This window comes from Scomber japonicus, chromosome 22 (assembly GCF_027409825.1).
Source record: "Scomber japonicus isolate fScoJap1 chromosome 22, fScoJap1.pri, whole genome shotgun sequence".
Lineage (NCBI taxonomy): Eukaryota > Metazoa > Chordata > Actinopteri > Scombriformes > Scombridae > Scomber > Scomber japonicus.
Window position 1 is genome coordinate 9,472,318 of NC_070599.1, and position 18,250 is coordinate 9,490,567.

At 40.4% G+C, this 18,250-nt stretch overlaps 1 protein-coding gene across 1 annotated transcript; it reads left to right on the forward strand.

Annotated features, from left to right (window-relative positions):
- The first annotated feature begins 1,307 nt into the window (after positions 1 to 1,307).
- On the forward strand, positions 1,308 to 17,861 carry si:dkey-183c6.8 (protein O-GlcNAcase). The gene is made up of 17 exons (XM_053343433.1): positions 1,308 to 1,350; positions 3,759 to 3,810; positions 7,989 to 8,086; positions 8,507 to 8,637; positions 9,927 to 10,098; positions 10,194 to 10,292; positions 11,421 to 11,690; positions 12,899 to 12,985; positions 13,231 to 13,706; positions 13,877 to 14,051; positions 14,549 to 14,605; positions 15,029 to 15,114; positions 15,212 to 15,316; positions 15,893 to 15,984; positions 16,102 to 16,291; positions 17,372 to 17,531; positions 17,725 to 17,861. Exons 1-17 carry the CDS (start codon positions 1,308 to 1,310, stop codon positions 17,859 to 17,861), a joined length of 2,430 nt encoding a protein of 809 aa, XP_053199408.1.
- Positions 17,862 to 18,250: the final 389 nt, after the last annotated feature.

Sequence of the window (18,250 nt, forward strand, 5' to 3'; positions counted from 1 at the left end):
CAACTGTAAAAATCTTCAGCTATGATCAATCCTCCATCCCCAAAAGTTGTTGATCTTAACAAGGAAACATGGAAAAAATAAGAATGAGTGTCAAGCTACTCACTCACTCACTCACTCACCTAGACAAACACACCTTGCTCATCTAGCTTGCAGGAGGCCAGTGCGCCTGTGCGTCAAGGGGGGCACTTGGAGCAGAGGCAGATGCTGCCTTCACTGACACCGTTGAAATCTGAATTATGATACTGCAAATAAACGACAAAGGTGCATAAATAAGTAAAGTTGCAGTAGGCTTGAGTGGTTTCAAAGTATTTCTACAGTAGGCTTACACTTTTGCATCTAAAAATGTTATTCTGTTTATTTCATTAATGCACATGTATTGAAAATGCTGTGTAGGATTTATTTAAATGTATTTTAATGTACTTTATATGCAGAATTGATCAAAGACTTATTGTTCCTGAATGAAATGACTAGGACTATGTGTAGCAATGACTGTAAACTGATACACTTTTGGTTGTGGAGAAAAAATAATGAACTGGTGTGTGCTGGAAAACCTGTCTAACCTGTAATACTTGGCTTTTAGTTCTTCTTGTCTAAATGGACTTAATGCAGGAAAACCCAGTGGAATTATGTGTGTTAAATTTGGCTCTGTTCCACTTACTGTTCCACTAAAGCACAACATGCCAACCCTGGGAGTGATTCATCTAAAGCAGCTGTTATTAATGTTATTTATTACATCTGGGAATTTCCAGTTGCATATCAAGTCAAAAGTTATGCCATATAAATGTTTATTGCCCTGCATTTCCGCCTTTATGGCTTTTATATAATAAATGTGTAATGTGCAATATAATAACATAACACTACCATAGTACAAAATGATTCTAAGGATGATTTGCTTTATTGTTATTATGATCATTATTGCGGTTGTTTTTTATCATTATTGAACCTATAGCCTAGTATATGTAGTCGATTTCTCTGCATAGCGTAGAGTAAGGTTTTATTTCGGATTAAAATAGCCGATGTAACTCAGCCCAAAACCTTTTAGATATTTGGCTATTTTTCTCTCATGAGCGTTACTGTACCCACCAATCGGCTGCTCAAAAGGACGAGCTTTCGTTGAGCACCTGAAAGCAGCACGAGAGCTCCAGCGATGTAGAGCGCAGGAGAGGTGGAGAAGGAGGTGGAGGCTGATCGGGAAGAAGCATGAAGAATAGACCTGGTATCTAAGCTGACAGACGGGGAAAGCATCTCGTCTTCCCTCGCTGTTTAGGGACCGACTGGAAGCGGAGGGAGGCAGCGGGGCTGAGGACATGATGGAGGAGAAGAAGCAGTTTCTTTGTGGGGTGGTGGAAGGTAAGAGCGGCCGACTTCATGACTGACCTGTCAGATCATGTGATTTTTCTTTCTTTGGAGAAATGATCATGAATAGACCTCCGTTTGACCTACATTTGTATTTGTATCATTTTCACACCTTACTGTAGGTGAGGAGGGATGGGGAGTGGTAATATGTGTCTGGATACAGACGGAGGTTGGATGTAGGCTACAGTTACTGTCTTTATGGGATGATGTGGTGGTGATCAGTCAGGCTTGAAGTGGGGATCAAAGAGCAGAGGCTGGGAAGCATGCAGTAATGTCTGGTTCAAAGGCTGCAGGCTAAGTAAAGGAAATACACTTGTGTTTAATAAAGATGATGATGATAATAACCATGGTCATGATGAATAAGGTGGTTATGATGATATTGATAATGATGACTTGAAATTGGGATGATGTTGGGATTATACGTGATGATGATGATGCTGGAAATGCTATGACAGGATGGGAGGAGGAAAGCTGTTGGGATGATGATGCTGACGAAGAAGAGGATGCTGATAATGAGGGTCGTGATGATGATGGAGTGAAAATCTTGACAGTGATGTTGGTGGGAGAGTTACTGATGTGGGTGATGGTGGTGGTCATGATGATGATGGTATTATCTCCTGATGATAATGTTTGTGGGGATGAAGATATGGAAGTGAAATGAGATAACGATGGAGAGAAATATGAGAGGGCTCTAATGTAAAGATGCTGTGAGAAGAAGTAATAATCGAAGATGATGAGGAGGATGGTTATAATGATGAGAGTAATGATGATGAAGAGGAGAGGATAACCACAATAGAAGCAATGGTGAAAAGAAGAATGATCATAACTGTCACTTTTGGAGACATTACATAGACCTCCATTAATTTCCTGTATATTTAACCTAACCCTAACTAACCATTGACCCAAATTGGGTATTTCTCAAATGAGGGCATGACTTTTGCCCCTAAATGGACAAGCCATTCACAAGTAGCTGAAATTTAGGTCTTAAGTCTGAAATTTGTCCCCAAAATTAGCCTATGACAATATCTGAGGTGCACAAAGTTTCTCACGTCTGTCTCTGATTGTTTGCTGCAAGTATAGACTCTGAAAATAAAAATAAAATATTGTTCATGTGTAATGAAATCTCTCTCTTTTTCTTCTACCAGACAGACAAATAGTGAGACAGATAGTGAGAACAGACATTGACCCACATCTGTCATTCATTATTTAACACACCTGCAAAGTTAATCATACAAGTGCTGTTGCCCAAAATCCAAAGATACTAAGTTTACTATCATGTATGCTAAATAAAAGCATCAAATTATTTAAGAAACTGGAACCAGGACATGTTTGGTATTGTAATAAAAAAGTGACTAAAACTATTAAAATAGTCTATTCAATCTAATTGACTAATTGATTAATTGACTAATTGTTACAGCTGAAGTGAGAATTTACTGTATATTGCTGAGATGAAATGAAATATATGTCATCTCTGCATATGGTTTGTTTCTCTACTGTCTCATCTTTCTGCTCCTATGACTATTGCCTGATCTGCTATTGCAGTCTGCTGCAGTGTACTTATTGTGGATATTCATTTTGCTCTAATAATAACAATGTGACACATCATGCAGCTCCAGCAGCATCTACACACACTTGATTACTAATTCTTAAACCTGTGTGTTTCTCTGTCCCATGTGGTGGCATCCAGCAGAGCAGGTAATTGGTTCTGGCTTAGCGGGAAGCACTCTGCAGGATGCACACACACATATATTCACATTCACAGGTAGACATGTTATTCACACACAGCCACAAAAATACACACTCCCCATGGGCATGCAGGAGAAAACAGTCTGGATTGTAAGTTGATTTGATTTCTTCTCACTATGACCCACTTACTGTACACACATACATGTGCACGCACTCACACAGACTTATACAGAAAACACAAAGGAAGTAGAGGGACACTGGAGATGCTCTCGTTTCTAAAAATAGCAAATGTGATGGAGAGTCTATAGCTGGAAATGAATTATGCCTCTGCCAAATACAGAGGGGATGGGACCAAGTAAGCACTGGAAGAGCTGGTAACTGTCCAGTTGCTGATTAATTGCTGCAGAGCTGGTGACTGAAAAACAGTGAAGAGAAACAAATGAAATAATATATGCTATGGTGCATTTTCAATATGTCTGAAAGAACATTTACTGTTAAATCCAGTTTCAGAGCATACTTACCTCAGTTATTACAGTTCACTGCTCAAAAAAGAAATCTGATACATCAAAAAGAATTTTCACAAACTGTCACAGCAGCTGATAGTAAACAGATAAACTATAGAAGTGTGTTCCCTGCATGGTCTAGGAGGAGATTTACTTGCTACGAATATATGAAATATACAGTATGCTCATTTCATTTTTCTTTCCCTTCTGCAGGTTTCTACGGGAGGCCATGGTCTATGGATCAGAGGAAAGTTCTCTTCCAATGGTAAATCTGTCACTACTGCTCTAAGAAACTAATTAACGTAGTGTGTGCAAGCTTGCACTGTGCAGTAATTAATGTGTGAGCGTATGTGTGTAAACCCGGTCAGAGGGGATGTTTTTTTGTTGTTGTTCTTCTTCACATAAATAATGTGAGTGCAGGAGTCACTGACCTGATGCCTCTGGGCTAAACAAAGTTGTACGTCTGCATTTCAGTGCTAGCCAGACCTGAGAGAAATCACTGAGGCAGAATGACTTTATAGCAGGGCAGAATCATTCCCAGTCTTGAGGCTCAGCCATGGGTGACAGGAGGGGGAGAGAAAGGGAAGGGCAGATACTTCTTTTTGTTATAGCGAGGAGACAGAGAAAGAGCACAGAGATAGGTTGCTTGGGCCCATTTGGATCCACCGTTATTCTTTTTGAAGGAGTTGGCTCTGATGGTTGGTCCATGTCCTCTAGAGAAATATCTCAGCATCTACCAGATTGTTTGTACAGGCATTCATAATTGCCAGTTGATGTATCCTAATGACTTTCCCCCTGTCATTTTAGCTGCAGGTTTTGATGATTAGGTGGAAACATCTATTTAATAGATTGCCATGACATTTGTTATTGACATTCATGTCCCTCCTTAGATGAATTGTAACCACTTCAGTGATCCCTTTACCTTTCATCTAGTATCATCATCATGCCAATTTTTTAATTAACCAGCACTTTAGTTAATGAGTAAATACCTTTGAAACTAATTACAATCCCATCAGCCTCATCTGTCCTTTTTGTTTAGTATTAAGTGGCAAATTTGACCATGTTAACAAGCTAAACTAAGACGGTGAAACTGAACATGTCCATTATAAATGGCATGTTAGCATAGTCATTGTGAGCATGTCAGCATGCTGATGAAAAGTAGTCAGATTTTGAGGCTTATACTTGTATTTTTTAACATTATTTATCTATAAACAATGTTCAACGATAACATGTCAGCAATATTATTGTATTGTAGTATTTAGAACATTTCAATGAGACTTTTTGCTGTCCATTTTGAAGCTGATCAATTGAAATGCACAAAAACACAACCATTAATATTTATGTTTTATAAAACATTTGTGAGGGTTGAAAGGCTTCCTCTCCTGCCTTGTAATGTACGATAGTACAATTCAGCTTATTTCTTGAACTGAAATCAGTATATTTAGAGATAATTTATTTGTCCTTTTCACCTTTAGAGTGGATAGATTTTGTTGAGCCCATGTATGCTCTTTATTTAGCAACATGTTTTTTTCCATGCAGCGACCTTCACCAGGACACCAGGGAGCTACTCAGCACAACCACACTGCTTAGTAGTTGGCCACAGAGTGTTGAAACAGTGCCAGCTAGTGCAGTATTAGCCTTTCCTTTTTAATGAGACCTGGATGTATCAGGATAATATGAAAAAAAGTGTGCCATTTAAAACCGGATGGAATCAGAGTTCATGATAATTAAACGTGCTGTACAGTATGAATGCTCCATTCCAGTTTCAAGGCAGCAGAGTCATGAGCCAAGTCTGTTTGAATCTTGACTAAACAAAGCAAAGAAGACGGCTCCTTATTGAGTCTGCCACAGCCGTTTTCATCAATAGTTTCATCAGCTCATGAAGAGAGACAAGCCCTTTCAGTATGAATCAGCTCGCAGTGACTTCAATGACAAAGAACTACAGCAGAATACTAAAAGGTCATTTCTCCACTTAAAGCAGCATAGCCCATGCATGAAAATTGAAACAAGAACATATTAGTAGTCAAACATGAATAGATGCACATATTAGAGAGGTTGCATTCCCTTCTCTTTTACATTCATATTACTCCATGTCTATACCTTGTGCTTGGAAGGGAACCAATTAATTCTCTGTAACATACAGTACATGTTTTACATATGTGCGTAACAAGACAATTCCCTGTTGGGAACTGTGACACAGTTTTATATTTCATCAGCCAATAGTCGCAGTCATTGGTATCCCCGGAGATAACTTGTTCCCTCAGCTGCCTGTTTTCCCCTGCTCTTAAATATACTTGCAGTTCAAAGTTGCTCTAGATAAAAATCATCTCACATTATTTGAATTAGTATTCGTGGTTTAATGGGTATATAATCATTGTGATAAAAACTATAATGTGTCCCTGAATGTGTGCCTAAATGTTGAGTTTAGGTAAAGCTGTGTTATGTGCAGCAGCAATTTTTATTTTCTGGACTCTGTTTTTCTCTAGAAAGCATGTAGCAGAACAAAACACGTAATATGTTGCGTTATTGTATATTTAAATTGTTAAACCTTAAGATATGTCACCAAAAAGCCACATAGACACCATTAATTTATATTGCTGGCATGCTAACATTACAGTAAATATTGAAAGTTGTTGTTAGATAAGTATTACGTAAAAATACTGGTAGCTTTAAAGCAAAATCCATGCTAGCAGATTTGTGAAGCTCTAGTAAGGCACAGTGACACTTTGAGCTAAGTGCTACAGTATCTGCTGGCTAACATGGTCACAATGACAATGCAAACATGCAGATGTTTAGCAGACAGTGTTATTGTGTTAACTATTTTAGCTTACCGTCTTAGTATGCTAACGTTAATTAGCTACTTAAATACAAAGTACATCTGATTCTAATGGAATGTCATTAGTTTTCCAGGTTATTGGTCATAAACAAAAGGTTTGACCAAATTTAGATGTTGACCTTATGATGGCAGTAGATGAAAAGTTAAGGAGTCACCAAATTTATTGCAATTCATTCTGAGGAGGACCTGTGAACGTGTGTACCAAATTTCACGGCAATCCACAGTAGTGTAGACATTTCACTTAAAACAACAAATATCAAGAAGGGAAGTCTGGTTTGGGATACAGGATTCATCCTATGTGGACTCACTGACTGTATATAAATACTGTATGGACTATGCTGTCAATCGTGATGTCATCAAATAACTATATAAACACAGACTTGAGAAAATGTAGCACTTGGACAAACATCAATGTGATAAGTACTACCTAAAATGACAGAAATCATCTTTGGGAAATTTTATTTGACATGTACTTGTTATTTAAATTTGGCTCATGTCCCATCTGCTAACATGGAGGTGGCGGGATTTATGACCTATGCTGCAGCCAGCCACCAGGGAGTGATCGAGATATTTTGGCTTCACTTTTGAGGAACTGTCATGATGCCTATCTTTATATACAGTCAGTGCTGTGGACTCTGGATGTCTGCATCAGATTTCATGGCAAACCATCAAGTCCTAGTAGAGATATTTCAGCCTGACCCATAGCAGTGGACCGATCCACCAACCAATAGACCATTATTTCCATCCCTAGAGTCATGCTAGTGTGGCAGTAAACTTAAATATGGCCCTAAATGTTTGGCTAAATATTGAGTTTCATGTGAAAGCTTTTTGTATGATTGATATCTGCAAAGGACTATTATTGGGTTCAACTGGAGGACATCACTGCTTTGTGAAGAGATTATGAGGATGAATTTGACTTCTAAAACTTTGTCAGCATAGCAGCAGCTGAGTGTGTGGGCTCCAGGTTTATTTATAGATCTCTTTTTTTTTTTTAGATTGAAGTGTGGGGTACAAATTCATAGCATTGCATAAGTTTGGCAAAGTAGAGCTATGGATGTGTGTACAGTATTTAAATGTGTGTTTGTATGCGTGTGTCTGTGTGTGTATGCGTGCGTGCATGCGTGTGTGTGTGAGGGAGGGAGGTAGGTTGGAGCTTTGTGGAGGCGACTTACATACCATCTGTCCAGGAAATGAGGCAGAGAGTGAGAACACAGTCCACCCACAAATGACAAGAAAGACAAGAGCTGGTCCTCTTCCAGCGAGAGCGAGAGAACAATATTCATGTTTGTGTGAATGCATACTCATGTAGATATTGTTTCACTCCTAGTACTATGCACTATTTATAATTCAAGAAGTCATTTCCTGTAACTTAGCTGGGCATGAAGCCCCACAATCGATACAGTGAATCTATTTTGTTGCTGCTTTTTTATTTTCTTCCTGCTGTCCTCGCTCCACTCTCAGCTCCTAACCCCTGTCCCACCTCAGTTCCTACCTGACAAAGCTAAAGTTTTATATATGTCATTTCAGTCCTCAGACAATCAGACTGTAAACTGTGCACTTCTGTAATATCCCACAATGCCTTTTCTGTCTACATCTGTCTGTGCCAGGATGCAGCGTTGGGGCTTGAACACCTACCTGTATGGTCCAAAAGACGACCTGAAACACAGGCTGTTGTGGAGAGAAGTCTACTCTCCCGAAGAGGAGGGTAAGAACATCCCATTCATCCATCTATCCATCTGACTGACTGACTGCAGCCTAACTTGTTTCACATTCCTTCCCCCTGAGTATCTTTCATCAAGGTGAAAAGTCATTGTCTCAAATAGGAAATTATCTTTTCGACATTATAGATACATTTATTTCTCGTTACCATCCTGAAGGCGTCAAAACATATCTTATGATGTCTATTATTAATTTCATCGTGCTCTGGAAGACACCATGCTGTTAGTCTGGAGGCTTGGTTTATTTAGTGAAGCCGAATTTCCATAGATAGACATAAAATGGAGATAAATGTCATATGAAGAGTTTAGTAATATTTATCACTCTGATGTAATTGAGTAATTCAGCAAGTTTTGTTTTCAAATGTATTCCCTCTCCTCTACTCTCCTCTCCTCTCCTCTCCTCTCAGGTCAGTTGCGCACTCTGATAATGGAGGCCAAGTCGAGGGGCTTGAAGTTTGTTTACGCCCTCTCTCCTGGTCAGGACATCGTCTTCTCCTCTTCCTGTGACCTGACACTACTCAAACGCAAGCTGAGACAGGTATACCATACAACAAAACTAAGTACATCCCTGGTCAAAATCATGAAAAGTTGTTTTTAGACCAACCCCAAGAAGAACTAAGCAGATTCACTTGAAAGACAAAATGTTTGACTGGTTAAATAATGATTAAAGGTTCATATTAAGGAAGTTTTCACTTTATTCTTCTTTAAAAACTCTTTTGACTATAGTGAGTTTTGAAGTGAGATCATTGTCATGCTGTAAAATTCCTCTCCTGCCAACCCTCTTGAGACTGGGAGTCATCTTTTTATTCAGTATTTGGGTATAACACCTTGCCACCTATAAATGTCAACTCCCCTACACTTTTTAGATTCATGCAGCCCCATATAAACACACTCCCACCTCTCCATGTTTAACTGTTGGCGCTATGTAGTCACTGTAGTAGTCATGGCCCAATCTACGCCAAACATGCTGGACCCCATTTGATCCAAACAAATGTATTTTGGTTTCATCTGACCAAAGAATATGCTGCCAGGATTCATCAGGCTTCTTTTCATGTTCTTTGGCAAAGTTTAATCTTGCAGTTCTTCGTGCCGCTTTGTGAGCAATGGTTTACTTCTTGGACGTCCACCGTAGAGGTTTACTTCATGCCATGTCCTTCACACTGTTAGAGCAGACACTGAAACACCACTTTTCACAAATAATCCTTATGCCAAGTCAGAAACACTTACTGTACCCATCTGCTTTTCAGTGCATAAATTATGAATTGTGCGTGACTGCCCCTGTAGCTTCTCTTATTGGTGGTATGCGTCAGCCTTTACCTCCTAACCACTGCTGCAACTGTGTTTAGGCTTCTATTCAGTAGCCTAGATGCTGTGTATGAAGTCTCACAATCTGGTTTCTTGTTCAGAAAATTCCTCACCATGTAACCAACCAAGGCCAAAATTGAGAAAATTGTGCTCTTCATTCGTTCTTTTATAACCTTGCTTGGGAAATCAGTCTTAATTGGAGGTCACAGGCGTGCTCACTTTTGTTGTATTGAGGTTGTACTTTATGACCTGTATTTTCAATGTGATCTAACCAGTTTGTTTTTAATTATGAATAAGATCAAATACTCTACACCCTAGAAATACTGTGATTATTGTAAGTACATACCATTTTAGATTATTGAACATTTTACTGATATTGCACAAGGGGTGTACTCAGTTTTGTTACATACTGTATATAACATACAAATACTAACGGTAATATGGCTTTTTATGGTTTAATGTTGATATTATGTTGGTTTCTTTTTCTTTCTCGTGCTCAACCTCATGTCTCCCTCTCTCCAGGTATCAGATCTTGGTTGTCAGGCTTTTGCCATTCTGTTTGACGACATTGATCACTCCATGTGTCAGGCCGACAGCGAGGCCTTTTCTTCATTCGCCCATGCTCAGGTCACTGTAACAAATGAGATGTACCGGTTCTTAGGGGAACCGCCTGTCTTCCTCTTCTGTCCAACAGGTAAGAATGCTAAACTGTGACTTGTAAACATTGCTGTGGCAGTTTTTAACGTCTGCCTGAAACTTGACAAAACGTCTCTTTTTCTCTTCCTGTAGAGTACTGTGGTTCTCTGTGCTCTCCCAGCGTATCTAAGTCTCCCTACTTGCAGACCGTTGGAGAGGATCTGCTGCCCAACATCACAGTAATATGGACAGGTGAGACACATGCACAAACCTACACTGATCGAGCTAATTGTAATTCATAAAAATAACATCACGTGTTTGAGCAGTCTTCAAGTACAGTTTCTTGTTTTCTGTTCTTTACTAAATTACCCGCCTCATTAGTTGACCTGAAATTTCTCAGTTAATAACAGCACACACACACACACATACTGGCAAACACACAGCTCGGCATTCACGCATGCAATTACATTTGGGCACAAATCCACACAACCTCCTCCACTAACCAGAAAGCAGTTTAGGTGCAAATCCACCCACACACATATGGAAGTACAGTAGAAACACACACACACGCATTATCGCCTACTCTCTTGAATTTTATTGCTGTAGCTCAGAAGATGTTCTATAGTGGCCTCTTTAAACATGCACCGTGATTGTTACATTTTTTATTGGTTATGTCACATCGCGTTATACAGCTTTATACTGTAGCTGCCTTGTGTAAGACTTTTCCTTGTGGCATTCTTTTATGTTTCTTTATCTGCAAACTTTCCTGCTTTCCTTCTTAGCTGTGGTGTTTCACAACAGGTAACATGCAGACAGCACCTGTAGTTGTTGTTTGTCGATTTCAAGTGTGCTTGAGCGTGAGCAACACCTGCCCTGTTTTCTTTCAAACAGCTGAACAGATGCAGTTCACTGACAACTGCATACAAAATGTGCAAGAAAGCTACTCAAGAAGTTATGTGTCATGAACATGTGGGCATCTTGTGACTCCTGATTGTTCGCTTAGTCAGAGAAAACAAGTTCCTCTTGGAGCACTCATAGTTTATGTAGTCATGTTGTGATCTCGAGGCATAACTACCTCATGATCATCAGACATCCATCTACATACTTACAGCAACAAAACTTAACATTTTTAGGGTTGTATTTAGATTTTATAAGATTCTCAGTCACTGTGGTGGACTGGAGGAGACAAACATGCATTTTTCTTGAAGTCTCAGTGAATCTCATTAAAAGAACCAAAACTTTTCAGAACTACTATTATTCCACCATGCTAAGTGTAAAAGTGCCCTCCTATTTGAATGTGCTTCCCTCTGGTAAAGCCTGTTTCTCAAACGTTTATGTTGCCACTTGATCAACCTTTTTTCTTCACTCTGGGCTCCACAGGCAGTAAGGTCATCTCCAGGAAGCTGTCTGTGGACTGCCTGGCTGAGGTGGAGTCTGTCCTCCAGCGGCCTCCAATCATTTGGGATAACCTTCACGCCAATGACTACGACTCCAGGCGTCTCTTCCTGGGTCCTTTTAAAGGCAGAGAGCCTCAGCTGAGGAACCACCTGAGGGGCCTCCTGCTCAACCCCAACTGCGAGTTTGAAGCCAACTACATCCCACTGCATACACTGGGAAGCTGGAACAGAGCTGAAAAAGAGGAGAGGAAAGGTGAGGAGATCAGTGGCAGGAAGGCAGATGGAAGGAGGAAGTAGCAGTAATGAGTCAGGAGATGCCCCGAGTTAATAAACTAAAATTGGCTCTGCCAGAGCTAGGCTTTGTATGTTAGTCCCAGTGCTTCCGGAAGAAATGTTTAATAAGATAGTGTTGCTTGGTAACTTGCGTGATTTTAACCACCAGGCACAATTTTAGCCTGGTATAACTTAACTAATTAATTAACTTCACCATCACCATCTGTTTTCCTGGGCAATGTTTCTCAATTAAGCAATCATGCTGACATCTTTTTAGCTGTAGTTTTGCAAAAGTGGTTCATTAATCTTTAATTGCACAAAGTGGGGATATTCATATGTGAGAACTCTGTGTCAGACCTCTGTATTGATGTATTTGTAATTGCCATTTTTTCACCTTAATTTAACTGGTTAGAATTCGTTGCCTTTACTGTGGCAGTAAAATACACAAAAATCCAGCAAGAGAAAGTGACAGGAAAAAGAAAGGTAGATGGGACAATGTATGAAGAGAAAGCCAGTGTAGCGTTGGATATTGTTCTGAAGAGCGAACGGGGAGGAGAGGTGGCGATGGTGGAATAATTTGTGTGGTGTAATGAAGGAAGAAGTGAGAAGAAGAGGAAGGACCTCTGAGGAGGAGACACAAGGCGGAGGGCTAGAGGAGAAATGGGCAATGAGGGAGGGAATGAGAAAAGAGATGAAGGGTAGGCCTGTGATGTGGATGGAAACGCAAGAGGAATTTTAATGATTACATGAGAAGGAGGGGGATGGGGTGTTGGTAGTCTGTCAGGCAATTACTGGATTCACTCTTTTTGAGTCTAACTTTTTCATTGCTATTGCAGTCCAGATTGAAATAATATATATTTTTTAACTGTCTTCCTTTGGATTTGGATAAGATTTATTTTTTAACACTTGACACTTCAAAACAGCCTTTGTTTATGTACAGTAGCTTACGTACAGTATCTTGCCTCATTTGATGGTTTCTTTATTCCCACGGATCAACTTCCGAACAGAGACATGGTGTGATATTCCAGTACAGCAAAAAAATGTAATGTAAAACAATAATGGTAAATGTAAAGTTATCATTTTAGGCCGTTAGAAACAAGGGAAAAAAGAAACAGAAAAGTAGAAGTGTGTGTGTGTGTGTTATGAATGTCAATCAGTCCCGTCACAGATACTGTGTTTGTGCTCTAGATGAAGAGTGTGAGTACTGTCCTGATAGAGCTCTGTCTGCTGCACTACATGACTGGATGGAAGAGCTCAACCAACCGCTACAAGCAGGTGAATACTATAACAAGATAATTTGGTGATGTGTTTCTGCGTATATGTGTGTTTCAGTGTTGACACTAGACTGGGCTCAAGCATTTTACCTGCTTTGTCACTATGATGACCTGTGATTGGACACATGAAATTGGTTCAAACATGAACTGCCTTATTTTCATTGCAGTATTGAGTGCAACATGGACATTTGAAGGTTGCCCATCAATAAAAAACAAAACATTACCAATGCTGTTTCATCATTACAGGTCGTGCAAGTGCACGAGCAGATCAGCGCTCTACTGCCCCGACGTCTCACTGCAAAACCCCTGATAGATCCGACTGCTCTTCCACCTTCAGAGGGACCTCTACCGTGGCCAAACTCCCCGTCTTCCCCCTTAACTCCAGCTCACCCCCTTCCTCACCCACTAAGGTCAAAGGGGAAGGGGAGGGACGAGAGGGGGAGAAGAAGAGGCCAAATCAGCCCTGTCAACCCAACCACCCAACTCCAGGATCCAGACCTGGAGCACCCTCAGTTGCAGGCCGGGGACAGAAGGCTCAGGGTCGGGGGCAGTGTGGTGGTAAGGGCCCACTAAGTGAGTCCCAGGTGCGGCTACTGGTTGGTCTTCATTATCTTCCCCATGAGCATGGCCCTTCAGCCCAGAAACTCTTGCAGGATCTGACCTGGCTGAAATCAAACTGCCACGTGGTCAGCGCTAATAACAAGAAGGCCCTGCCTCAGAAGGTCAGAGAGTGTTTGATGTCAATTCCTTGTTGATGACATTTTAATTTGTGTATTTGGCATTTCCCTTAGCAATATAAAGTAACAAACTGAACTGTCGCTGATGATTATATCAATCTCTCCTGTCTAGAAAGTGGTGTATGACCTTGTTGTGTACGTGTGTGTATCCCCAGGTTGATGAGTGGCGTGGCCGGGCCTCCAGGTTCCTGTCCCTGTGTGAAGATATAGCACAGCTCCATTGCAGTGTGGTGGGTGGTGCCAACAGGGCAGTGCTGTATGACCTTTACCCTTATGTGTGGGACCTAAGGAACACAGCGCTAGTTGCAAAAGCTTTCATATGCTGGCTCGGTGAGGACAGAGAGATAAAAGCATGAAATTGAATATTGAACTATATTGAACTGTATAACAATTTCATATACTATACTCTCAGTAATAGTTTAGTATATTATAGTATAGTATAGTATAGTATAGTATAGTATAGTATAGTATAGGATAGTATAGGATAGTATAGTATAGGATATGATAAGATAGAATTGGATTGGATTGTGTATTATAATATAAATAATTTAGTATTACAGTTTACAGTATAGTAAAGTATAGTACAGTATAATACAGTACAGTATAGTACAATATAGTATAGTATAGTATAGTAGTTTATAGTATAGTAAAGTACAGCATAGCATAGTAGTATAAAGTAAAGTATAGTGAAGTAAAGTAATGTAAGGTTATTGTTGTGTCAGAGAAGGGAAGACAATGGATATTATAACACATTTTATAGATTATTTTAACGATGTTGTCCCTCCCTTTACTCCCCACACCACCCACTCATTACCTGTGTTACTCAGAGGGACGAATTTTGAGTGACAGCTCCACCTTGGGCTCTTGGAGGAATTGCTTCCATTGTGAGTAGGCATGACCTTTCAACTCTTTGTCTTCTTGTCTATGAAACTACAAGCAGCCTCTGCTGAGTACATCGTTTTTATCAAATCTAAATTCAATCTGAAGAATTGCCACCTAACATTCAGTCTTTATTCCTCAGCACTAGCTGAATAAGACCCAGCTGAGAACAGAGCAGTGAGGACTGAAACACCAGATCTGCATCAAATATTTATGGAATCTGCATAAAAACTGAAAAAGAAATTAGTTTCACCCAACGTCTCATGAGAAGCTCTAATGCTGTAGAACTTTTTTTGCTGGCATTAACATTTAATGCTGTTTTAAATGTGCTGGATCATTTTCCATCTGCACTGACAATATTCTTGGCATTTCATTGGCCCTAACCTCATGATGTCATCAGACTGCCATGTGATTCTTGTTTGTGATAGGGTGTGGGAAGACCACAGGGGCGGACCTACTCGGAGTAGAGTCAGAGCCATGGGTGTTCAAAGGGGGCGTGTCTGGGGAGGTGCAGGTACGATGTGTTTTATTATGTTATGTGACCTGTTAGTGTTTCATAACTGTCTGATACTTATACTTGTGTGTGTTTTGTGTGTGTGTGTTGTGTGTAGATGCTTCTCCCAATAGGCAGTAGCAGTGAACTCTTCACCCATCCTCCTCCTCTCTTCCCTACCTCGCGTCTCTACAACATCAGGCCCTACCACAACAAGGACAAGGTACACACATTATGTTTCTAACAGTATGCCAGCATTCCCAGTAATCACAGAATTCATGGAAACAGACAGGAAAAGCCTGGAAATGTTATCAGTTATCTGGTGAGGTCTGGAATATGTATGTATTTAAAAATAGGTTACTTTAAGATTTTGCACATCATATACAATTACTACATCAACTGCATATCAGTGTTTTGCTGCTTTGCTGTTTCTGCTGTACAAACTACAATGCAAACCTTGTTAGAAAAAACAAGCTTGAAGCAAGGGAAGGCAGGAAGGAAGAGAGATTTAAGGTCATGGAGATGCACTGACTTAGAGGTGGATAGTCATGTAAAATTTATGGAATTTTCAATGAATGCCACAGAAGAAACCATACATTGAGAAATGCAGCTAAACTAAAAAAAGGGTTTTTTTTACAGGATGTGGTTGTTCAGTCACATGTATATTTTTAGTTAATCCGTGCGAAAAATCATGGTTGTGGAGAGAAACACATGGCCTAGTAGACCGTGACGTGAAGTCACAGCCACCTCTAAATAAAATAAGTTTTGAATGATTTTTTGAAATTTTGTGTTTGTGTAGGTGGAGTTGTATCGGATGGTACGCCAACTTCACCTGAGGACTCAGGGTGGTCAAGAGTCCACTATTGCTCATCCAGATGTCATAGGAGACAGGTGCGTGCTTGAGAGTGAGAGAAAGAAAGCTGTAATAGAGTAAACTTCTGAATTTCAAGAGATTTCCACAATTTTTTCTTTCTTCAGAAACGTGTATGTATCTTTTCATTCTGCTAGATGTCTGGGACCGTGCCTGGCATTGTGTCCCGAGTACAGCTTCATCCTGGAGGATGAGCTGGGTGTGTGCGGTTGTGTATTGGGCATCTTGGATGTTCGCGCTTTTGCCAAACGATGCCAGGCCAGCTGGCTGCCTGCCATGCGGGATAAATACCCACCCAAAGGGGGCAACACACAATCCACCACACAAGTATGTACACATGTAGATGTTAATCAGTAGAGGATGTCAGTTAAACATGTCTTTTTTAGCCATAATTATTGTATCATGCTAAAGATAACAAAAACTATAACCTTGTTACATGCAGACAGAAGGTAGACACACAAAACACACACTCATACACACAAATGTTATAGCATATCAGTACCTGCAGTCACACCATCTGGAACCCTCTTGGATGGATAAATACTCACTGGGAAGTGGTAGGCATACACACAGGTAAACAAAGCAAATCGCACACACACGCGTGTGCACATGCGCGTGCACACACACACACACACACACACACACACACACACATACACACATACACACACACACAGTGACAGTCATTCTGTGACATCTGTGAAGGATTTTGCTTCCTCTTCACTGCCCACTCTGTGCGTCATGGTGCACACCAACAGTCCCTCTTTGGATGACTAGCATTGACACCACAGTCATAAAGTGTATGAAGGTGGGTATATCCAATTACTGCTTAACCAGTTTAAATTGGACAAATAAAAAGTTGGTAAAGGTTTGAATATATGTTCCTGCTTTATTATACATAATAACATAATATACGTATTATACTGTTTTATAATTCACTTCCATAGATAGATGACTCTGCCTTGTATTTTATAACTTTCTAATAAAATTCATTACCTAGAGGAAAACTGCTCTGCTAGCTATTTCCATGCCAGGAAAATAAATGGTTGCTACCAGCTTCCCAGACAGGAAGCACATTAGAATAGACATGGAGGTCTATGTCTATGAAATAAAAACATTTTTTTTAGTGGAAACACTGCTCATGTTACAAGACAATATGCTCAAAAACAATCAATGAAAAATATCAATTTACCCATCCACAAAAATATACTGTGTTAAATGTCATTACTGGGTAACCTGAATTGGTCCACTGTCGGTCAAATGTGGCTCATTATTGACATCTAGTGGTAGCTGTAGACAAATACAACAACATACTGCAGGAGTCACAGCCGTTTATGGCAACAGTTACAGTATCATCAGCAACGCATTGCGTGATTGTTCTCCTTTCTCTGCTTCCCTTCTGTGCAGGACCTGATCCAGTTGATGGAGGAGGACCAGGGAGAGTACCCAGACTCGCTCATCTATCATTTTCCCTCCCAGCTGCGACTGGATGCCCTGCCTGAGCTGGTGGACATCAGCGTCAGCCGCACTCTGCTCACCGCCCTCCTCACTGCACTCAAAGCCAACGGTAAGGACAGAGTGTTTGGTGTGTGCCCCTTTAGTCTTGTAAGAAAAATAGAAAAGTGAAAGTATAAATTTGCCTGTCTGCTTAGGAGCTGCTATTAATGCTACAGTTGTTCAAGTCTTAATGACTTTTTTTTGTGTGTGTGTTTGTGTGTGTGTGTGTGTGTGTGTGTGTGTGTGTGTGTGTGTGTGTGTAGGTTCTCAGGGTGTGTTCTGCGAGGTGCAGCCTACAGACCGTCAGAGGCTGGAGTTCTTGACAAAACTGGGCTTCCTTGAGATCCTCAGAGGGGAAGCCAGGAGCAGAGAGGGCGTTGTACTGGGGAGGCTGCTCTAAACATGAACACACACACACACTCTCATATGCACACACATAGTCACACACAGACACCCCAAATACTCACACACACATACACACCACCAGAAACACATGAGGACACTTGCATCCCTACAATAGATACATAGAGGCACTTACACAACAACAAGACATACACTAAAAGATGTTAGAAACAGAGTATGTAGAAAACAGCAAAGAGACAGCCAAGCTTTTCAGGATCTGTCTTTTCTCCGTCAAGAGATAAACCTTTGAAGGACAATCCTGGATTCCTTTGAGTCTGTGTGGCAGTAATGGGGATGAACCCAGAGATTTCTGGAGGATTTTCGAAATATAAAATAAGCTTTGAGTTGAAACCTCCACCAGAGCTGTGCTAATCTTTCTCAGATTCT

Coding starts and splice junctions, on each gene's coding strand:
- si:dkey-183c6.8 (XM_053343433.1), top strand. CDS start 1,308: ATGATGGAGGAGAAGAAGCAGTTTCTTTGTGGGGTGGTGGAAG. Junction 3,811..7,988: donor AGGAAAGTTCTCTTCCAATG/GTAAATCTGTCA, acceptor TGTCTGTGCCAG/GATGCAGCGTTGGGGCTTGA. Junction 14,052..14,548: donor AGCTTTCATATGCTGGCTCG/GTGAGGACAGAG, acceptor TGTGTTACTCAG/AGGGACGAATTTTGAGTGAC.